Raw genomic sequence first — 24,770 nt, forward strand, 5'->3', positions numbered from 1 at the left:
CCTGGTCCAACATCACAGTAACAGTCTCCACTTTTTGGACTGGTTTGATCACCCAATTCAATTGCAGAACAATTTCCATCAGTTCCAGCCCTGATGCTTGGGTGTTTGCAGTCTCATTAAGTCCTTCAGTTTTTGTTTTCTTTTCAGTGTTCTCCATTTTGATCCAACGAGTATTGGGGATCTATTTGGTCAACATCAGGGAACCCCACATGGTGCAAGGCTAATTACTCAGCTTGTGTCACGTCACACCTTGGATGAGGTCTGGGGAATTGGGGAAAGACTGTGGGAGTGGATATGGTGAGATGGGCATTGTAAGGCACTTTGTCAGGATCATCCATTGAGGCCTGCCCGGTGTGGAAGACACTGCCAGCAGCTGTGCTATCTCTGGCATAGACCACTGGTAAGGTTAAGAAGTCATTTGACACCCTTATGTGTGAGTGGATTCGTGATTCATGGCTCACCATAGCATCAGAGACCACACCGTCAAGGGGGTTTAAGAAATGATGCATATTGAAGACACTGGACTGCAGCAAGGATGACATACTTTGGGAGGAGAATCCAGAAGGTGATGAGAGTGAGACTCAGGATCATGAACTCAATACCAGTATTGATGGTGATGAGTGTGAATAAGACAAAATATGGTACCAGTATCTTAAGTGCCACTGTGTTGTATTGAACAGGTAAATTTCTGGTAATCTTTCTCTTCTCAGTCAGCGTGCAGCTTATTTTTGTGCAAAATATTTATTTTTATTTCTTCCTCAAAATTTGAATGTGCAGCTTATATGCAGTGTCAGATTATTATAGGGCTAATACGCCAAAGGGCAGTGAGAAGACTTTCCCAATAGAGAAACAAGCCTTTGGCAAATACACACATCAAAAAAAGTTTTGCATCACACCTATTCCCAGAACTCCTGAAGATAGATGTTGACTGTGGATATTGTATCACAGACACAGTCCCTTTGACTGTTCAGAAATGTCACTAACCCCCCCCCCCCAAATATGTAAACAACCATGCATGAGCAGTGCCTATTAGATGGAGGGGGTCAGACAGCCGATCAGCTCCAGTCATTCCACCACGAAGGAGGTACACGGCTCATGTTGTCTGTAGTTCAACCCTGCCTAGACGGTCAGTACTGCAGTTCGATTGCAGTGCAGTACAGGTGGGCCCAACAACATGCCGAATGGACCACTCAGGATTGGCATCATTTTCTCTTCACCAATGAGTGTCACATATGCCTTCAGCCAGACAATCATCGGAGACGTGTTTGGAGGCAACCCGGTCAGGCTGAACACCTTAGATGCACTGTCCAGTGAGTGCAGCAAGGTGGAGGTTCCCTGCTGTTTTCCGATGGCATTATGTGGGACCGACATACACCACTGGTGGTCATGGAAGGTGCCGTAATGGCTGTATGGTACATGAATGCCATCATCTGACTGATAGTGCAACCATATCGGCAGCATATTAGCGAGGCATTCAGCTTCATGGATGACAATTCGCACCCCCATTGTGCACATCTAGTGAGTGACTTTCTTCAAGATAACATCATCACTCGATTAGAGTGGCCAGCATGTTCTCCAGACATGAACCCAATCGAACAAGCCTGGGATAGATTGAAAAGAGCTGATTACGGACGATGTGACCCACCAACCACTGTGAGGGCTCTACACTGAATCGCCGTTGAGGAGTGGGACAATCTGGACCAACAGTGCCTTGATGGACTTGTAGATAGTATTCCATGATGAATACAGGCATGCATCAATGCAAGAGGACGTGCTACTAGGTATTAGAGGTACCGGTGTGTACAGCAATCTAGACCACCACCTCTGAAGGTCTTGCTGTATGGTGGTATGACATGCAATGTGTGGTTTTCATGAGCAATAAAAAGGGCAGAAATTATGCTTATGTTCATCTTTATTCCAGTTTTCTGTACAGGTTCCGGAACTCTCGGAAGGGAGGTGATGCAAAACTTTTTTTTGATTTGTGTATTTTACTGGTTCGAGATTTATTTCCTGATTTCCTTTTTTTATCTCATTGTCTCTTGTCACTCTTGTTGTTGTTGCTGCTGCTGCTGGTGAAAGTAGAATACTGTTTAATTGTGTTCCTCACTATACTTACATCGTGTTTAAATTAACCACCTCGTAAACTTCATTGTCCAAACCAGTGAATGAAATAGTAATATGTTTATGAAAAATCCTGTTTAGAAGGTAAATAGGCATTGAATACCCAGCAAAAGGGGGAGGAGAGAGGGAGGGGGGAGAGAGAGAGAGAGAGAGAGAGAGAGAGAGAGAGAGAGAGAACAACGTGTTGCTGCCAATTTGCTCCATGCAGATTGCACAGTCTGACAGCTGACTGCATGCCTTCATTCTCAGTGTTCCACAATGAACTGAATTTTTAGTGATACACACACACACACACACACACACACACACACACACACACACACACACAAAATATTGTCAGTAATCGCCATATTGATGCTTTTGTCTTTATATACTGTCAGTGTTTCATCTTTTGAACAATAATGATACATTTTGTTAGTATAATGAATTTTTCCATTACTTACATTGGTCATCCACAGTGACTGAATATACTCAAAGCATTTTCAAATTGCAAAAATGTGTCACATTACTAATATCACAAACAGATTGTTTGATTTTGTTTTATCGTGCGACATGCTTACAGTATCTACTTTGTTAAAACTTTTGAACTTGCATTCTGTATTTACATAGAATTTAATGTGTTGCATGAACATAACTACATTATTGTAGGTCCACAGATGGGTCTTTGGCTATTAATAAGTGTATGCAAGAAAAATTAATAATTTAAAATACCTAGGTAGTTCACAGTAAGAAATCCATGCTGACATGTGTTCAATGCAGATTACTTGCATTACATTATTAGTGACTGGTATTTATGACTTTGTTTAGAAGACATTGTGCCATTGTTGAGGTGCATGTTTATTTGTTGTGCCATGTTTCAAGTGTACTGGGGGTAAGTCACTGAACTAGCACCCAAAAAGAAAGACTTGAACCAGGCAGCCAAACAACTGCAGAACTGGAGAAGTGCACCATTATTGAGTATTTGTCCAATTTTAAAGTCAATTAAATTTCAACTAATAATGGATTCAGGTGAACTGTAGTTTCAGTATGGTATATGTTCATAAAAACTACACTAAAGGTGCCACTGTTCTGCAGCATTGTTGATTTTGAAGGTTAGCTACAAAGTTAATCCAAATTCGGCTGTAGGGAGCCAAGAGGACCATTCAATTTGCCTATATTATCAGTGCTGCAAGAACTGTAAATTGTAGCAATCAATAATAGATGCAAATTAGAGCTGCACCTGTTGAGAAACATTATTCTGTGTTTTCATGGTTCACAGTTGATTCATGTGGGCATACAACACTAATTTTAAGTTAATGGTGATTCATAAAGCAGAGATCACAAACAGATGTGTTGCAGAAAGGAACTTCAGTGTCACAGAAGAAAATATTTGTAGGTGGCATCAGATGAAGAATAAATTAAAAATTGCTAGTTCTGTGTGCCAAATTTTCAGGTGACCGAATCAGGGAAGGTTTTATCTGTTGGCGCAGCAGACTGTTCAGTGTATGCAAGAAAAATTCAATGAAGACTTACTGACTGCCAGAGAAATTAGCCAAATGAAGGTACTGGAGATAAAGAGGAATTTTCCAACTGTATGTGTCGCAGCAAGTAAGGCTGATGAAGGGGGCAAGGCTTACATTACAACAAAGAACAATGCTAGCTCAGCTACTGCCTGTGGCATTTGATGAAAAGCTACTTGCATATCAACATCATATAATCAATCTAAGGAAACATTATGTCCATTTGCTAGGCCATATGGGCAATGTGGAGAATCAATAAATGCATAAGTTTATAATAAATGTAATATTAACTTTTTTACATAGCCACTTTGTATTTCTAAAACAATGTGTAATTTTTATTAGGCAGGATATGTTAAAGGTAAAAATTTCTCAAGGAGTTCCTTAAAAAATGGGATCAACTTATATTCAGGGTTGTCTTATAGTTGGGGAAATAAAGTATATACCAGTGCAAAGACTGCAACAGGAGGTAGTGGATGGATGTGTGGCAGAAATATTACATCCAGATCTTTCAAATAGATTTGATTATATGACCTATGAACTTGATAGTTTGAGTGAAATGTAAACTGACAGGGAAGTTATAGATCTTGAGTGAGTATCATAATGCTACTTTGAGTGAGGCGTAGGAAGGATTTTTGGATAGAATATTCCTTGTGTTCTGTGGCAGTAAGAACAGGACTTCTAGTTAGGTGAATGCAGGGTTATACATATAAAGCTAAATAAGGGTAAGGTAGGAGTGGGTTTAATAATGAATAAGAAAATAGGAATTTGGATAAGCTACTATGAACAGCATAGTGATTGCATTATCATAGCCAAGATTGACACAAAGCCCACATCTACCACAGTAGTACATGGAAGAAATGTATGATGAGGTAAAATAAACTATTCAGATAGTTAAAGAAGATGAAAATTTAATTATAATGGGGGGATGAAATTCGATAGTAGAAAACGGAAGATAAGGAAAAAGAGTATGTGAATATGGACCAGGGAAAACGGATGAAAGAGGAAGCTGTCTGGTAGACCTGGTAGACTTTTTTTCCACAGAGTGTAATTTAATTTTTACTAACACTTGGTTTAATAATCACAAAAGAAAGTTGTGTACGTGGAAGAGAGCAGTAGATGCCGGAAGGTTTCTGAGTGATTATATGATGGTTAGACAGAGATTTAGGAACCAGGTTTTAAATTGTGAGACAATTCTGTAGGCAAATGTAGACTTTGGGTACAATTTATTGGTTATGAACTGTAAGTTATTGGCTATGAACTGTAGATTAAAACTGAAGAAATTGAGGAAAGATAGGAAGTTAAGGAGATGGGACCTTGATAAGTTGAAAGAACCAGGGGTTGTTGAGAGCTTCAGAGGGAGCACTATGCAACAGTTCACTAGAACAGGGGAAAGGAATACAGTATAAGACGAATGAGTAGCTTTAACAGATGAAATAGTAAAGGCAACAGAGGACCAAATCAATAAAAAGCCAAGTCCTGGAAAGAATCCTTGGATAATACAATTGATGAAAAGAGAAATTTTAAAAATGTAGCAACTGATAGGGGATACAAACATCTAAAAAATGTGATTGACAGGAAGAGCAAAATTTGCTAATCAGGAATGGCTAGAGGACAGATGTAAGGATTTAGAAGCATATTTCACTAGGGGAAAGATAGATACCAATTACAGAAAAATTAAAGAGGCCTTTAGATAAAAGAGAAGCAGCTGTGTGAATATCAAGAGCTGAGATGGTAAACCAGTCCTCAGCAAAGAAGGGAACGCGGAAAGGTGGAAGGAGTTTCTAGAGTGTCTATACAAGGGAGATGAAATTGAAAGCAATATTATAGAAAGGCAAGTGGGTGTAGATGAAGAAGAGTTGGGAGATATGATACTGCAAGAAGAATTTGACAGTGCTCTGAAAGAGATAAGTCGAAACAAGGCCCTGGGAGTAGACGACATTCCGTCAGAACTGTTGATATCCTTGGGACAGCAAGACATGACAAAACTCTTCCATCTTGTGTGTAAGATGTATGAGACAGGCAAAATAACTAATAACATTATTCACAATGTTGATAATGACTGCGATGTGGGGTCTGAGTGGGGTACGGTTAAGTGGAAGGTGCCCCAGGGATCAGTGTTGGGGCCACTCCTGTTCCTTATTTATATAAATTATATGCCCTCTAGTATTACCTGTAAATCCTGAATATTTCTGTTTGCTGATGACACTAGCTTGGTAGTAAAGGATGTTGTGTGCAACATTGGCTCGTTTTTAAATAGTGCAGTACATGACCTAAGTTCATGACTTGTAGAAAATAAACTAATGCTAAATCATAGTAAGACTAAGTTTTTACAATTTCTAACACAGTATTCAACAAAACCTGGCGTTTTGATTTCACAGAATGGGCATATGATTAGTGAAACTGGACAGTTCAGATTTCTAGGTGTTCAGATAGATAGTAAGCTGTCGTGGAAAGCCCACATTCAGGATCTTGTTCAAAGACTTAATACTGCCATTTTTACTATTTGAACGGTATCTGAAGTGAGTGTTTGTTCGACATGAAAATTAGTATACTTTGTTTATTTTCATTCGCTTATGTCATATGTTGTTATATTTTGGGATAATTCTTCCCATACTAAAAGGATATTTTTGCCTCAGAAACAGGCGGTTCGGGCAATAAGTGCTGTAAGTCCACAAACATCTTATCAACCCCAGTTCACGAGTCTGGGTATTTTGACATTAGCCTCTCAATATATATATTCCTTACTGTCATTTCTTGTTAACAGTATTAGCTTAGTCCAAAGAATAAGCAGCTTTCACTTGGTTAATACTCAGCAGAAATCAAACCTGCATTTGGATCAGACTTCCTAAAGGTGTGCAGTATATTGCTGCATCCATTTTCAATAGGCTACCACTCGAATTCAAAAACCTTAGCAGTAATCCATGCACTTACAAATTGAAACAGAAGAGTTTCTTCATGGGTCACTCCTTCTATTATGTCATGGAGTCCCTTGGAAATTTAAGCCGATTTTTGTTGTATTGTTGATTGCATTTACTTAAATATATGGATTGACATTTTTTGGATTCATAAACATTTTATTTCTATCTGTTACTACTTTTATGTTGTAATTTCATGTACTGACACATTCCATGACCTCAGAGATTTGCTCCTCAATTTGGTCCTACAGTACTTGATGTGTAAGAAAAATAAAATAAAAAAAACTTCAAGAAGAATGCGGTGATTGCGATTCCAAAGAAAGTAGTTGCTGAAAGTTGTGAAAATTACCAAACTATCAGTTTAATAAGTCATGATTGCAGGATATTAACACAAATTGTTTACAGAAGAATGGCGAGACTTGTAAAAGCAGACCACAGAACACATCAGTTTGGATCCTAGAGAAATATTGGAACATGTGAGCCAATACTGTCACAATGACTTATCTTACAAGATAGGTTACATTTATAGCATTTGTAGACTTAGAGAAAGCTTTTGACAGTATTGACCGGAATACTCTCTTTTAAATTCTGAGAGTAGCAGGGGTAAAATACAAGGAGCAAATTGCTGTTTACAACCTGTACAGAAACCAGATGGCGGTAATAAGAGTCAAGGGGCATTGAAAGTGAAGCAGTAGTTGAGAAGGAAGTGAGATAGGGCTGTAGCCTATCCCCAATGTTGTTCAATCTGTACATTGAAAAAGCAGTAAAGCAAACCAAAGAAAAATTTCGAGTAGGAATTAAAGTTCTGGGAGAAGATAGAAAAATTTTGGGGTTTGCCCATGACATTCTAATTGTCAGAGATAGCAAAGGACTTGGAAGAGTAGTTGAAAGGAATGTACATAATTTTGAAAGGAGGATATAGGATGAACATCAACAAATGCAAATCAAGGGTAATGGAGTTTAGTAAAATTAAACCAGATGATGCTAAGGGAAACAGATTTGGAAATGAGACACTTAAAGTAGTAAATGGATTTTGCTATTTCAGCAGCAAAATAACTGTTGATGGCCGAAGTAGAGAGGATATCAAATGTAGACTGGCCATGGCAAGAAAAGCATTTCTGAAGAAGAGAACATCGAATATAGATTCAAGTATTGGGAAGGGTCGTCTGAAGGTATTTGTATGGAGTGTAGCCATGTACGAAAATGAACCATGGATGATGATCAGTTTAAATAAAAAGAGAATAAAAGCTTTTGAAATGTGGTACTACAGAAGAATGCTGAATATTAGAAGGATTGATCGTGTAACTTATGAGGAAGTACTGAATAGTTTGGGTTGACAGGAAATTTGTGACACAACTTGTCTAAAAGAAGGGATCAACTGATAGTACACATTCTGAGACATCACGGGATCACCAATTTAGTACTGGAGGGAACTGTGGGGGATAAAAATCATAGAGAGAGACAATGAGATGAATACAATAAGCAGATTCATTAAGATATAGGTTGCAGCCGTTACTTGGAAGTGAAGAGGCTTGCACTGAATAGGGTAGCATGGAGAGCTGCATCAAACCAGTTTTCGGACTAAATACAACAACAACAACAACAACAACAACAACATTCGTCATGTTAGGGCATGACAAAAAGTAGTTGAACCCTGATCAGAGTATTTTGTTTAGTTGTTGCATTTGCTTTTGATTTCTTAGCAAATGGGTGGGAGGTGTTAGATGTGTGTAACGATACACCATGGAAAATCTGTTTGTGGTGAGTTAAGATAGAAGATAGTTCACTTACTGGAAGAGACTTGGGAAATTTTGAAATAGGTGATAAGTTTCTGGAAGAACAAGGAAGTATTTTTGGACCATTAACCCAGATTGTAAAGATCTCATCATTGATTCTGATTTTATAGTCCTGGCACTTTATGAACAAAGACTGGCATGTTATTTCTTTATCTCAGGATATGGAAGGCTAATGCACAGAAAAATTTACAAGGGTAAGTCAATTATTATCCACAAAGTAGTTATAAAATTTTATTGTAATCAAATAGGAAACTTACAAGAACATCATTTTTCGACATAGTCTTCTTGTGTTTCAACGCACTTGATACATCAGTGTACAAGCTTCCTGATTCCCTCATAAAAGAAGGTTCTCGGTTGAGCTGTGAGCCAGGAATGCACCACTTCTTTCACTGCTTTGTCTGAGGCAAATTGATGCCCCCTTAATGCCTGTTTGAGTGGACCAAACAAGTGATAGTCAGAAGGGGCAATATCGGGACTATATGGTGGATGATCCAGTACTTCAAATTTGAGTTTCTGGAGTGTTTCAGCAGTGTGGGCAGACGAGCATTATGCAGACGAGCATTGTCATGCAACAACACAACACTTTTTGTCAGCAATCCTCAGTGTTTGCTTCGAATTGCAATCTTTTGCCTGGCAGTAAGCATCTCACTGTAATGTACACTGTTTATTGTTGTGCTCCTTTCCCCATAATGTTCCAGTACTGGTCCTTGTGCATCCCAAAAATCCGTAAGCATCATTTTACCTGTGGATGGGTGGGTCTTGAACTTTTCTTGCATGGTGTATTTGGATGTTTCCATTCCATACTCTGCCGTTTACTCTCCGGCTCGTAATAATGGATCCATGTTTTGTCACCAGTAATGATCCTGTCTAAGAAGTTGTTCCCTTCGTTACCATAGCGATCCAAATGTTTATTGCAGATGTCCAAGCGCATTTATTTATGCAACTATGTGAGTTGTTTTGGGACCCATCTTGCACAAACTTGCAGAACCGTGACTAATTTGCAGACGATGTGCCACTTCGTCAATAGTTAATTGTCCGTCTAAGAGAATCACTTCACATGAATGCTCAGTGGTTTCTTCATTTGTGATGGTAAACTGTCGTCCGGCTCCTTCATTGCGCATAACACTTGTGCGACCATTTTGTAATTTTTCAATCCATTTGTAGACACTCTGTTGGGGCAAAACATTGTTCCCGTACTGTACCAAAAGTCTTCGATGAATTTACACCTGATACACCTTCCAACCACAAAAAATGGATCATGGAACATTGCTCTTCTCTGGTGCAAATAGACAGCAAAGCAGCCATGATTAACAGCATGTCAGTGATAACAAAACTAACCTAGCAGCTTGAAAATTGCAAAGATATAACAACAAATAAACAATGCATATTTCGTCAACTTAAAATGACACTACTACCAAAATAAACAAAAATATAAGTAAATTGGGGGTAATAATTGACTTACTCTCGTATATTCATGGGCAATTGAATTATCCATCCTTACCTAGAAGCATATAGGAGTCTTGTACTTCTGTCATTTTTTACCACTCCCCACCTCTTTCATACCTCTCTCAGTAGCTCCCCACCTCCCCACCTTCCCAGATTCCCTCTCCCCCTCCCCCCCTCCCCCCTCCCCCTCTCCCCCTCTCCCCGTCTCCCCCTCTCCCCCTCCCCCTCCCCCCTCCCCCCTCGCCCTACCCCCACCCCCTCCCCCCTCCCCCTCCCCCTCCCCACTACCCACTCCCCCCTCCCCTCTCCCCCCTCCCCCCTCCCCCTCCCCCTCCCCCTCCCCCTCCCCACCTCCCTCTCTCCCCCCTCTCCCCCTCTCCCCCTCAAACTCTACCCCTCTCCCACCCTTCCACCCTGACCCTGCGCCTGGCCCCCTCACCCTCTCTATCGCCCCCTCTCTCCCTCCCTCCTCTCTCCCCCCTCTCTTCTCCCTCCCCTCTCTTCTCCCTCACCCTCTCACCTCCCTCCCCCTCTCTCCTCCCTCCCCCTCTCTCCTCCCTCCCCCTCTCTCCTTCCCCCTCTCTCCTCCCTACCCCTCTCTCCTCCCTACCCCTCTCTCCTCCCTCCCCCTCTCTCCTCCCTAACCCTCTCTCCTCCCTCCCCCTCTCTCCTCCCTCCCCCTCTCTCCTCCCTCCCCCTCTCTCCTCCCGCCCCCTCTCTCCTCCCTCCCCCTCTCTCCTCCCTCCCCCTCTCTCCTCCCTCCCCCTCTCTCCTCCCTACCCCTCTCTTCTCCCTACCCCTCTCTTCTCCCTACCCCTCTTTCCCCCTCCCCTCTCTCTCTTCTCCCTACCCCTCTCTCCCCTCTCTCTCTTCTCCCTACCCCTCTTTCCCCCTCCCCTCTCTTCTCCCTCCCCCTCTCTCCCCTTCCCTTCTCTTCTCCCTCCCCCTCTCTCCCTCCCCCTCTCTCCCCCTCCACCCTTTGTAATTCTAATTCTCCTCCTCCTCATCTTCTCTCAGGAACTGTGTCTTCATATTCTTATCACTACCTCTCCTGCTCCATGCCTATGGCCTCTTTCATCTTCTGCTGCCACCTTAGCTGCCTCATCTTGGACACTATAGATTGACAGAAGAGAGAATATCTGTGAGCTCTGATGAATGATGAAAGCCCAGTAGCTGAGGAGCAATTACCACTACCATTTTATTTTAAAAAATAATTATTATAGTTATTAAAAATGTGCACAAATTTTATATGTACTAATTTAATTTAATTTTTGTGTGTCTTTTTGCTTGATTTACAGTGATGTGGACAATACAAATCCTCTTGTCACAAGGTTTCAAGATGAACTTGACCCAGAAGATGAGGTGACCAACAGCTTTAATGCAAAAGATGATCATTATATAATTTCCTCCAATAAATTATACAGTGACAAGCAGGACCCAATGGATAACACAGAATTCAACATTATGTCAGAAAAGTTTGATTCGCTTTTAAACATTGAGAAGAAGTCGCAAAGTATGCAAGAAAGCAAAGATGAATTTGGCCTGGGTGCTCAGAACTGGAAGATCAATTCTAATACTTATTCAAATATAAATTTACATTTGCTAGGACCTTTACAGACACCTGACAGCTCCACAGCATCCAGTCCTGTCACTATGAAGGACCACAGAAAAGAGAAAGTTAAGGTTGGTGTTATGTATTCAACTCTTTTTGGCCTCTAGATCAAGGGTTACGTGATCAAGTAGGAATAGTAAATAGAAAATTTAGAAAGAAATGGCCGATAATCAACATTTATTGCTATAGATTTTACATGTTTGTGGTTACTTGATTGCATGTTGGTGTGCAGTGCAGATATGTCTGTATCAGTCTTTACTACAGTGTAAAACAGACACACAGTATGACTCCAATACTGATGAGTTTCTTTGTTGATTTTAAGTTTTTTTCTGTACCACATGCTTCGTATTATACATAGAGCGCAACCATGATTGGAGAACCGTTAGCTTAGATGTAAACAAGTGATGGAGTTAGTTTATTATCCACCTTTACAATTGCTCTTTTTTTTAGGAGAGGATTACGGGGAGATTTTAATGACTTACAAGGATAATATTTTCATAATACAGAAGCATATCTTAAGAATAATGTCTGGTTTTTGTTCTAGAACATCTTACTGAGACACTTTCAGAAAAAAACTTTGTATTTTGACAACTGTTTTATCATGCATATATTCTTTAATTTCCTTTGTGATTATGAATACTTATGTTTCTCAAAAAAATAGTGGAAAGTGTGATAAAAATATTAGGGGCAAAAACAACCCCTGCAAAATGGCTAGAAGGTTTTTTTGCAATAGAGCCCTTGGATAAAAAGTTTGCATTTCATCTTGCTGCATCAAATTCAGATAAAACTCTGAGCTTTAGATAATTGCCTCCATTATCATCATCAAGGAGATAAGTCTGACTGTTATGAAACTGGTGAGGCTCCCATATCTGTGTTCATAGAATGACATCTGATTGGCTGAATTACATCACGTACATGGTGCATGCTGAGGTGACACCCTCTTATCCCTGACAACATTGATGAAGGCCATCAGATTCTCTAATGGTATCCTACAATGTCACTTAGCTGGAAGATGGATGAACTCTGGCTCCTGTGACAAATTTGTGAAGAATACGATTTGTAGAGTCTGCCTTAAATAACTTACTCTGCAAAACTTAAGGATGAGATAGATAATATAATATATTAATAATGCAATAGAAATGAGTATAAGTACAGGAACTTGTTGGCAGAAGTCTCGGAGTCATGCAGAAAAAGCAGAATATCACATTGCATTAGGTCACCATGACTATAGTACCAGATAGGGGTAGTCGTGCAGGATGAGGTGGTTGAAGGAATGGGAAAAGGCAATGTGTGTGTCAGTCAGCAAGCAGTTATGATGTACTGTGGTGACCTGGAGACAACATCTGGATGACTCCACATAGGGAAGAATCATGGAAATTGGAAGGAGAGCAAAGTGTGATGAGTGTTGCCCAGAAGTTTCGTATTGCTCACAGCATTGTTTCACATGCATGGGAACCATTCCAAACCACAGTCACTGCTGACCGAAGAAGGGTAGGTGGCTGATAACGGCCAACTACATCAGCAGATGAAGATAACTACTACATTGTGCAACAGGCAAGAAGGGACCCCTGCCAAACTCTGCATGCAATTGCAACACATTTAACAGAACTAGAAGCCATGCAATCTCACACTTCACAGTGATATGGCAACTGCATGGGAGTTGTCTTTTTGCCCAAGGACCAGTACATTGTTTTCTGTTGATACCCGCACATCTGCAGCTCCATTTGCAATGATGCTTAGAGCATACAGACTCGATCTACAAGAAGTGGGGTCACATGCTCTTCTCGGATGAGAGCATATGTGGCTTGACTAGTGATTTTGGATGCACTCTCATATGGCGAGAGATGGGAACACACAATGCACCCAGGAACGTTGTCGAACATGATTGTTTTCATGGTGAGCAATAATGTTGCATTCGCTTACTGACCTTCAAGTCTTTGAACATGGTGCACTCACTGGTCAATGAACGGAGGAACACACGTCACTGTACTCCTCCCCCTTCTGCATCTTCTCAGGGGTGTATTCAACCCTGATTTATTTTTATGGATAATAATGCAAGACTGCATCAAACAGCACAGCTGGAGGAGCTTTTGAAACAAGAGGATATTCGGTGAATGGCTTCGCGTGTCCATTCCTTCAACTTAAGCCCTTTGAGCATGTGTTGGGTGCGATGGGGAGATGTTTTGCAGCACACCCATATGCACCAGCGACCATGCAACAATTGTCAAATGCACAGGTGCACAAGTGGAACACTGTTAAGAACCATATGCTGCCTTTTGTAATGTCCAGGGGACCATCATAAACCCACTGACTTCAGTGTAAGAATTGTCTTTGAATAAATCTGTCATTTCTGTTCATACACTGTGTACTTCTTTCAGTTGTCTTCTGTATTATACTGTAGCAGTTTTTTTTTTTTTTTTTTTTTTTTTTTTTTTTTTTTTTTTTTTTTTTGTCCAAGTTTCGTCAAGCTTTAATACTTCCCAGTAACATGTCATGTGAAAGCTACTTTTGTCCTTATGTTTTGCATGCCAATGTACAGAAAGATGGCATACCACTGAAACCAACTGTTTTATCAGCTCTCCTCTTCATACAAGGTGGCAAAGTATTTAATCGAAGTATAGGCATCTACACTAAGGTGACAAAAGTCACAGGATAATGATATTTGCACATACAAATGGTGGTAGTACCCCATACACAAGGTATAAAGGGGTAGTACATTGGCAGAGCTGTCATTTCTACTCAGGTAATTCATGTGAAAAGGTTTCTACTGTGATTATGGCCACACAAGGGGAATTAAAACAGGCTTTGAATGTGGAATGGTAGTTGTAGCTGGACACACAGAACATTCCGTTTCATAAATCGTTAGGGAATTCAATATTGCAAGATCCACAGTGTCAAGAGTGTGCCAATAATACCAATTTCAGGCATTACCTCTCACCACAAACAATGCAGTGGCTGATGCCCTTCACTTAACAACCGAGATCAGCAGCATTTGCGTAGAATTTTCAATACCAACAGATAAGCAACACTGCTTCAAATCAATCAAACAGCTGACGCAAGTGCCTTTGCTAACAGCGTAACATCACCTGCTGCATCTTTCTGGGGCTTGTGACCAATCAGTTGGATCCGTGATGAGTGGAAAACTGTGGTGTAGTCAGATGAGTCCCTATTTCAGTTGGTAAGAGCTGATTAAATGGTAGGAGTGTGGTGCAGACCCCATGAAGGGATGGACCCAAGTTGTCAACAAGGCACTAAGCAAGCTGGTGGTGACTTCATAATGGTGTGTGCTGTGTTTACTTGGAATGGACTGGGTTCTGTTGTCCAACTGAATCGATCATTTACTTGAAATGGTTATGTATGGCTACTTGGTGACCATTTGCAACCATTCATGGACTTCTTGTTCTTAAACAATGATGGATCTTTTATGGATGACGGTGCACCACTTCACAGGGCCACTGCTGTTTATGACTGGTTTGAAGAACATTCTGGACAATTCGAACAAATGTTTTGGCCACCCAGATTACCCAACATGACTCCCATGAACATGTTTGGGACATGGTCAGTTCATGCACAAAATCCTGCATAGCTCATTAGTTCTGTGGGGGTCTTTCAAAGACTTGTTGAGTCCATGACAAGTCGAGTTGCATTGCACGAGGCAAAAGGATGTCAAACATGATATTAGGAGGTATCCTATGACTTATGTCACCTCAGTGTATAGTAGACCACTGTAGACCCATATTTAGACTTAAAGAACTGCATGTTTAACCATAAACTGTATAAATAAATCTTTACTGTATGCCAGTTTCTGTCAATGAGATCATCATCACTGAAAGAAGAGGCAAATGCATTAGATGAAAAAGCAGTTCATCTTTCACTTAAAAGTTTGAAAGTCCTCTGTGTTACAGTGACTGGTTGGGTGGTTGATTTGGGTGAGGGGACCGTACAGCAAGGTCATCAGTCCTATTGGATTAGGGAAGGAAATCGACCATGTCCTTTCAAAGGAACCATCCCGGCATTTGCCTGAAGAGATTCAGGGAAATCACAGAAGACATAAATCAAGATGGCCGGATGGGGTTTGAACCGTTGTCCTCCCAAACATAAGTCCAGTGCGTTACAGTGACTGTACATGCCCATATATTGTGTATCATGACCTTAAACAGCAAGAAATTGGTCTTACAGTAACACATGTAAAGGGACTATCGTGAAGATTTCTCTGCAGTTTGGCAGACTGTGGAAATGATTATGAAATGACTGATGAAACAACCACACATTCACCCCTTTCGCCTATCGTAGATAATTTTTTTCATGGAGGATTTTGAAGTATGAGCATTGAATAGTGCTCTCACCCATTCAGCCTGTTTCTTCAGATATGTCGATGAAGCAGTTCATTGACCATATGAACATTATATGTCTTAACATATCTACAGCAGAAATGGAGGGGGACAGGAAGTTGCCTTTCTTAGATGTATTGGTCGAACAAAAAGCAGAGTGACAATACAGCCATTCTGTCTATTGAAAACCAATGCACACAGGCATACCTCCGTGGATGTAGCTTTCATGATCCATCTCAGAAGAGCGCTATGCTAAGCACCCAAATAGCTAGAGCCAAGATTATTTTAGACAAGAAGCACCTTGTATCTGAGGTTAACTATTTCAAAAGGAACAAGCATTCTGTCTGTGATATTACTTCAACACTGTCAAGGAAACTGAGACACACACACAAAGCCATTCAGTGAAGCCATTAGGACCCACACATAGTGCAGCTTCCATTCTACAGTACAATAGTAACTAAAATAGGTAGAGTCTTAACCAGGCGAAGAATTGGACTGGCCACCTAAAAAAAATTAAAGAAGTGTTGCGTCCTGTTAAAGATAATCTTATCCAGAGAGTACCAGGGGATTTGTAATATTCCTTGCAAGTGTCATAACAGTTACCTGGGTCACTCTATGCGAACTATTGCTGATTTCTGTGTTGAGCATCATAATAGTAAATAATTTGAGAGAGTAAGCAAGAGTTCCTGAATATCATCAGTAGGTCTACACCCACAAGCAGAGCATGAGAAGCCATTGGGAGAATTTCCATGTGGAACTCACAACTGCCAATAGCATCTGCATTACATCAGGGGTGCCTCTTAACATCACTGAGAGACATTGCTCATGTTATAGCTGAACTGTACAAGACCATTACAGCTGAGTTAGCCAGAATCCAGCTTCCCGTCATTATTGGGAGATGCAGGAAAGGGTTGGTTTTGATTTTCGTTCCACCAAAGTTGAAGAATACAACTAACCTTTCTCTGTTTGGGAGTTGGATTCTGCTCATCATAGTGTGCCCAGTCATGACCTGATAATGTACAGCATGTTGAAACAGTTGAACCCAACTCTTTAATGAAATCTGGATGACAGGAGACTTTCCCAACTTGTGGAAAGAATCGGGTTCAATCACAATTTTAAAACCAGTGAAGGATTGGACTAACCCCAGTAGTTATACTGTCAGCCTCACAAGCTGCATAGGAAAGACAGTGGAATATATGGTCAACCAATGACTAGTGTGGATTCTCGAAACCAGTTCACTTCTCATTCGTTCCCAGCGCGCGTTCAAGAGGTATAATTCCAGTCTCAATAACCTGATCCTGCTCGAAGTAACAATTCAACAGGCTTTCGTACATTACCAACACCTTTTCGGTGTACTCTTTGATTTGGGAAAAGTCTATGATATTAACTGGAGGCATAATATTTTGTTGTAGCTTTGCAAGCAGTGTTTCTTTGGACATCTCTCCACATTCATACAGCCATTCCTATCAAATATTTATTTTTGGTACAAGATTGGTAATGTCCTGTCTGAATACCCTATCTGGCCATTTTAAGCAGGGCAACGGCGTCCCTCGAGGAAGTGTTTTAGGTGTAGTAGCGTTCACCATTTCAATCAACACTATTACATGCACAAGGCATCCTGCACAGTGTTGTTTTATTTGTGGATGACTTCTCCATCTGCTGTGCCACCACCGAACTTGCAATGGCTAATCGTCAGTTACACTTGATGATCAGGTAGCTGGAAGAATGGTCAAACATATTAGGTTTTAAATTCTCTTTGGAGAAAGCTGTATGTGTGTTGATTTTGAATGCTCCCGCTTTTTTTAATTCACCTGTTTTAAAACTGGGTGATACCATTCTCTCTTTTAAGTAAAAGATGAAATATCTGGGTCTCACTTTCGATGAGAGTCTGACATGTCTGCTCCATCTTAAAGAACTGAAGATAAGATCCCTCAGGGCTTTGACCATCATTAAATACGATAATGATGGAAGCTGAATAAATGAATTAAAATTTGTGCCACGGCCGGATTATGGCAATAAATTCCTCACCATCTCAGATTCCCAAAGTGCCCTACTTGCTATTGGTCATATGTACTCAGCAAATCAGGTGGGACTTAAACCCAGCTGTGACACAAATTTTAATTCATTTATTCAGGTTCCAACATTATTGTAGATAAAGATGAGACTTAAATGTCCTGAGGAAAATTTAATTATAAAATCTTTAGATGCGTTAGTGATAGCTAGTCAACAGAGTACGTCAATTCTGACTTTGTAAAGCATTTGTGTGACCCCTGCTTGAATATGGTTGCTAGATTTGTGGATGAGCAATGCCTTCATACCTGAAAATGCTGGACACAATTCACCATCAAGGTATTAGGCAGTCAACAGCGACTTGTTGCACAAGTCCAGGTTGTGTGCCAAGGGGTAAGCCTCCACTGTTTATTCAAAATTTTCTCCTTGTGGTACCCAATCATATAGGGGCTCTTTCCATTCCCTAATCATCAGCATTCATCTCCGTTGCACAGCCGCCACTAGAACATCTGTTCTGTAACTGTCCACGGGCAAATTAAACCATTTGGTATCAGTGCGAAGTAGAGCCTTCGGTTACCACAGGTGAAGTGTACTGGGGTCCAAAGCTGGGAGTGGAATATGGGATACCCCTGGCTGCTGATGAGGCTTAGGTTACTTTTTAAATTGACTGGATACAGGAATAATTGTACCCCAGAATATATTATTAAAATTAAATTTAACGACATTTTAAACCACCAACTGGATTTATTAGTGCTTACACAGACGGGCCTAAGCAGGGGGATCTGTATTGGTTGCTCCATCGTGTTCCCTGACAGTGTCCCCAAAACAGTTTTCAGTTTATTATGCAGAATTGTTTGCTGTCCTGTCCAGAGGGCACTAGAGCAGATGAGATGGTATTGTGGCAATAAATTCCTTATGTGCTTAGACTCCCAAAGTGCCCTACTTGCTATTGGTCATATGTACCCAGCAAATCAGATGGTGCAAGAAATGCAGGATACTCTCTGCCTTCTGCAGCAACAAGGTACAAAAATAATTTTCTGCTGGGTTCCAGGGCACATAGGGGTCAGGGGAAATGAACTCACTGCTGTTGCCAAGGAGGCTTGCTACCTTCCATCTTCTGCTTGCTGTTCAGTCCCCCTGCAGGCTATTGCCATATTTGTGACCCAGAAGACCACGTGTTAGTGGGGAGGCTCAGTGGCTGGAAGTGAGGAGTAATAAGCTGTTTTCAGTGAAACTATCAGTGCAAACATGGCTTATGACCCTCAGACAACAATGAGCTGAAGAAGTAGGTCTTAAAAGGGTTAAAGCAGGACTTTGTCAATTGAAACCTGGCTTTATCTTGTCCCAAGTAGCCCCAATATGTCACAGATGTGAACACAGCTGTCGATATGACATATTTTAATTGAGTGTGTTTTATATGACAACTCGAGGGCAAGCTTGGAGTGGGACACTGCCCATTGATGCAGGGCTTTCTCTTCCACCCCCAGTGTGTCGATACAAAATATTTTAATTGAGTGTGTTTTATAATCATGACCTGAACACAGATGTGTGTGTTATCTTAACTGGTATTACAGTGAGTGTAGTTTCTGTTTTAAGATTTTGTGTGATGTCAGGACTTCTCCCACAATATTGGGTGTGAGTTTTAATGTGTTGCAGAGTGGCTCAGTCACCAATTATTTCTAAGTAGTCACTTAGCCATAGTCATCTGTCCTCTTTTTAACTATGTATGTACTGATATTTTATCCTTGCTTAATATCAAAAGATAAATCTAGTTATTCTGTTGTATTTTTCCAAATGTATGATTGTTCTTTTACAATTCTCACAATGTCAGAACTGTGTTTTCAATAATCATGTGAGGATACAACTTGGTTTTAAAATTTGTTATTTTTTAATAGATGTTCACCATCCTCCTTTGCAATTATTTCAAGCAAGGGTGCTGATGACCTCACCATTTAGTACCCTAAATAATTAATCACCACCACCTTCAGTAGCTGCAGGCAAGGCCTCCTTCACATCTTGGATGAGGCTCCCCAGCAGACGTACTGAACACACATTGGACTCCTTTTCAGCCCTGAATGCTATTTCCCTAAGGGGCTCCATAGTGCATGTAACATTGGAATTCCCAATAACTAGCAAACCTGTCCCCCTGTGTGCCTGCTTGGATCCTGCTGGAAGAGTGGCCACCTGTTGACTCATAGGGTGACTGAATGACGCCAGCCAACCAGTCAGTCCCCACATTCACTGTCTGCCTCAAGTGATGTGAATGTGACTCATATTGCCACTCATTTTGTGGTGAGCACAGTTCCCCATGTCAAGTGCAATGGAAGGTGCCTCGGCAGCATAGCCCATGGGGAAAACAAACGACACCTGAGGTGTCCCATGCGACATGCCAGTTTCCCGCCAGTGCTACACCGTGAGGCAGCAGCCTGTGATGGCTGACTATGGCCAACAGCATTTTCAGCTGTTCACTGTCTGTGACCAGCTCCTCTTGTGTCCACTCACTGCATGTACATTCTGTATTCATCCTAGTAAGTAAGAGTACTACTCAACTAAAGGTAATATATAGAATATGTGTTTAGACTGAGAGCTGCTGCTTTCTACCCTGCTCTGCTGGAGCTCTAAAGAATATTTATTGTTTGAAAAGCTCACAGAATTAAGTAAATAAAGCCAGACTTAACGATTGCAGCAGTGGAAAACTATGGTAAAACAGTAGCTGAGTGGACACAAGTGACAGCAAAATACACAACCTTTTACACAAAATAAATAATCCTGCTAAACACTGTTAAAGAAACAGGTATTGTGTATTTCTGTTCAGAAGCACGTATGAATACTACTAAACCTAATGATTTATGCAATATGTGGTCAAACTGAGAGCTACTGCAATCCACTCTGCTCTACAACTGGAGGCCTACTGGGTCTAATGGAAGGCATCCCTCCTTAATAAAAATAACTTGGACAGTAGAAATACTTTTAGGGAATTACTCAAGTTGAATAAGTGACCTAGTTTGATTCTCTAATCATAATATCAACTAAATCACAGAAATAATGTTGAGATATAGACTATGTATCTTGCCTGTTTATTAGATACAGTTCAGATTAGTTTTTTTCCCCTCCAAGAAACCCATACCATTATATAGGGCTATACTTTTACATGAGCGATAGTGTCACATTTAAATAAAAGTCTTCTTGAAATTTTGTGCTTAAAGATTGTGTGAATGTTGTGCCAAAATTTTTATGTTCGTAGTCTCTCAATTGTGGTGCATTAATTTTTTCCAGTTTCGTATGTAGGAGGTTTTGTAACTGAAATAGTATTAGGCTGGGTTTATAAGAATCTCAAATAATAGTAGCTATGTGGAGACTTCATCATTAAGGTAGCATGCACTTCTGAAGATAAAAAGTGTCAGATTATCTCTTAGATTTGTAAGATCTGACTAAGATTGCTCATTTTCCAACTGAGGTGCTAGAAGTAGCTTCAAAGCTATATATACAATAAGTAATGCAACACTTTTTTTTTTTCAGTTGGTAAAATGCGGAATTTGTAGTGGGATATCGTGGAATATTCTTGCTTCAGCCCCTATAATTTCATGAAGTTAGTTCCAATAGGTGGTGGTACTATATGTGGCCTTCAAAATTGCATCTGTAACAGAGGTGTAGTCCAAGCAGAGAGCTGTCATTGAGTTTCTTTTATTGGAAAACCAGGGCATCACATATTTTCATTGGCACTTGCAGAATGTCTGCAGAGACCTGGCAGTGAACAAAACACAGTGAGTCGTTCGGCCAGATGTTTGTCATAATCGCAACAATTTTGCGCAGTCCTGTCCGATCTCCTTCATACTGGCCAGCTGCACACAGCTGTAACTCCTGCAGTCTTGGAATGTGTGGACACTCTCATTCAAAGTGATCAACAAATAACAATCAAACACCTTGGTGCACAACTGGACATTTCTGTCAGTAGTGCTGACACAGTTGTCCACCAGATGGGCTGCTCAGAGGTGTGCCTGCTGGGTTCCTTGCTGCCTAACAGAAGAGCATAAAGAGCAAAAAGGACCATTCTCGCAGAATTGCTTGCATGTTAAGAGGCCGATGACAACAATTTTTTGTCAAACATCATCACAGGCTGTGAAATAAGGGTTCATAACTTCAAAACGGAGAGAAAACAGCAATCCTTGGTGTGGCACCACATGACCTCTCCCCTGAAGAAAAAGTTAAAAGCTGCACCCTCAGCCAGTAAAGTCATGGCGGTGGTCTTCTGGTATTCTGAAGGGCTTGTTTTGTTTGCAATGATCACCTCTTGAGGTGTGTTGTGCTAACCTCAGGAAGTTGAAGAAATGACTTCAGCATGTGTGTTGGCACAAAAATGCTAACTTCTCCTCCTCCATGACATCATCACAAGGCCTCACACAAGTCTGTGCACTGAGAGGAATTCACAAAATGTCATTGGACTGTTACTCATCCAAGCCCAGATCTCGCACCTTCTGATTTCCATCTATTTGACCCAATGAACGATGCATTCCCCAGGAAGCATTATGTGTATCATGGGAAGGTTATTCATGCAGCAAGACGTTGGCTCGTATGTTGACAGGTACAGTCCCTCCCAGTAAGGTGGCATAAGGCTATCGTACGGATCAGAGGTGATGTGAAAACAGTGGAGAATAATTTGGTGTATTGGAATCCAGAATAAAACCTACCTGCATCCACAAAGAAATGTCCAAACATTTTTGAGGCAACAGTCTACAGCACGAACATATTTTAGAAATGCCTGTTAACCTGACTGTATTGAATTTTACACATTTAGTCTGACTAGCTTCAGTTTTCAATCATCATTTGGAACTATACCAAACAGAAATAAACAGTACATGTTACTGATCAAAAATACACATCCCGTAGTCATTAAGCCTGAACATTATACATAAAGATGTACTTACGAAGCAAAAAACAACACGACTTTTATATTTGAAATATCATGCTACAGATGATGCCATAAAACAGGGCATATTATGATACACATTAATAGTTATCAGTGAAATATTGTGACTCATTCCACTTAGATACAGAGACTGGGCATCAAGGATGCTTGTAGAACCACAGTAACATTTATTACTCATTTGTCTGTTTGGTATAGTCTCTCGATGATGGTTAAAAATTGAAACCAGTAGGAATAAATGTGTAAAATTCAATACAACAAAGTTAATGTGTATTTTCTAAAAGAAAAAAAAGTGTTTCATTTCTTATTGAACATCCCTTGTGGTATTTCTGTGGGCTTGTCATTAAATGTGGATAGTTTCATGGTAAAAATCATTAACAATTTCTCACATCCTGCATCCCAAATTCTAGATATGCAAGGTATCAAAATGAATAAAAGGTCTGATGTATGCACTCAGTAAATTTGTAAAATAAAGGAATCTACAGCATGGTCACTGAAAAATGTTCTTACAAAATGTATGTGGTAGGAAATCTGCGTATTCAGTATTAAAAACCATCTTACTTTTTATTAATATTTGAAAAATGTGCTGCTAAGCATTGTTTGTAGATAATTAAAGGAATAAAGAAATTTTATAATATAAAAACAACTATTGTGTCAAGAGAATAAAGGCATGTTCAGACCAGATTAAAATGATCCAGTTCATATTAGTTACATATTAAAGACTCAATAGAGTACCACAGTTATGATACCATTGCTGCAGAAAAATAATTCTACGGCATGTGTCAAAAATGTGTCATATATTCAATAACCATTCTCTGCCATTAGTTGGTATGATAAACTGAAATGTCGCTAGCAAAGACAAGTACTTAAAAACTATTTCTTTGAGACCTTTATTTCAGATCCACCTAAGGGAAATTAACAGCCAGGAGATTGAATCAGTTATTGTATCATTGGAAATGAAGATTCACTTGGATGTGAGCCAATTTCAAGAAAGCTACAACACACTATCTTGTAATGAACCATCTGTGTAACATGCCTTTCAGGATTGGTCACTTTCCTCACAACTTAAAATGTGTGGTTCTGACACAGCTATATATGGATGAGAAGTGGGAGTGCATATTGCAAGGGTGGGTAAATGGACACATGCTGTTCAGTATGTGTGCACAATTGCATGTGAATCTGCATGTGTGTGGATGTAGAGTAGGGAACTCCTTTCGGATGCATAACAGCAGATGTAACTATGTAGCAGAAATAATCAAAGTGACAATAATCTACATATGAGCAAGAGCTCAGTATGTGAATGAGTGGGAATCTTGTCAGCTTCAATTATGGACAGTTATAAGCTAGTACGAGTAATGAAATACTGTCAAAGGGAAGTGAAAATATACTGTGTAGAAAACAGAAGTCATGCATTTCATTGAACATAAATTTAGATCATCCACATTATAGTTATATATAATTAGTTGGTTGGCAGTGCACTGTGTTGTGTATGGTGAAGTGGAAGAGCTTGCTGCTTTTGGTGAATGGACAAATTTTTCATTTTATGTTGTATGTGATTGATGAAATGTTAATGCAGAAGTCAGAAAAATATAGAAACAGCAGAAAATCTCAAAGTTGTCAAGTATGAAATAGTTTTTTGTACTCTGTTTTCACGATATCCACAATATGCTGTGCTTAACCCCCACCCCCCTATTTTATTTTTTATTTGATTAAGTTATGTCATAACTTTCAAGGGCAGTTACATGATTAGACACCCAAGCGCAGCTGATCCTCAACTCCCAGTTTCGGGTCACATGTACAAGAAAGCTGCCAAAAACCACAATATACACACATCAAAATAAGTTTTCCACCACCAAAATGTGTCATGTAGGTGTGTTGCTATTTTGACTGTTCCTGTACTGATTGGAAGGTCACCCCTGACATTGTTTGTAAACATACACAAAATTACTTTAAACACTAACTAAAGGTAGAACACTACACTCTAATGAATTTCAGCATTCCATTTGAAAGTAAAGAACAAGTAGGGATGCATTGAGGAACAGTAGAGTGAACACCCATCATGCCACGAAGGACAGCCGTGACCAATGATTGGGTCGGCATGACCATGTCAACTGCA

At 40.2% G+C, this 24,770-nt stretch overlaps 1 protein-coding gene across 1 annotated transcript in view; it reads left to right on the top strand.

Moving 5' to 3' along the window:
* The window catches only part of LOC126299569 (rab-like protein 6), a 177,977-nt gene that overhangs the window by 117,635 nt on the left and 35,572 nt on the right, over positions 1-24,770 (top strand). Inside the window, exon 9 of the mRNA XM_049991568.1 lies at positions 11,076-11,460. Within this exon, the coding sequence (XP_049847525.1) occupies positions 11,076-11,460 (385 nt within the window). The remainder of the gene's footprint in view (positions 1-11,075; positions 11,461-24,770) is intronic.

This window comes from Schistocerca gregaria, chromosome X, assembly GCF_023897955.1.
Source record: "Schistocerca gregaria isolate iqSchGreg1 chromosome X, iqSchGreg1.2, whole genome shotgun sequence".
Taxonomy (NCBI): Eukaryota; Metazoa; Arthropoda; class Insecta; order Orthoptera; family Acrididae; genus Schistocerca; species Schistocerca gregaria.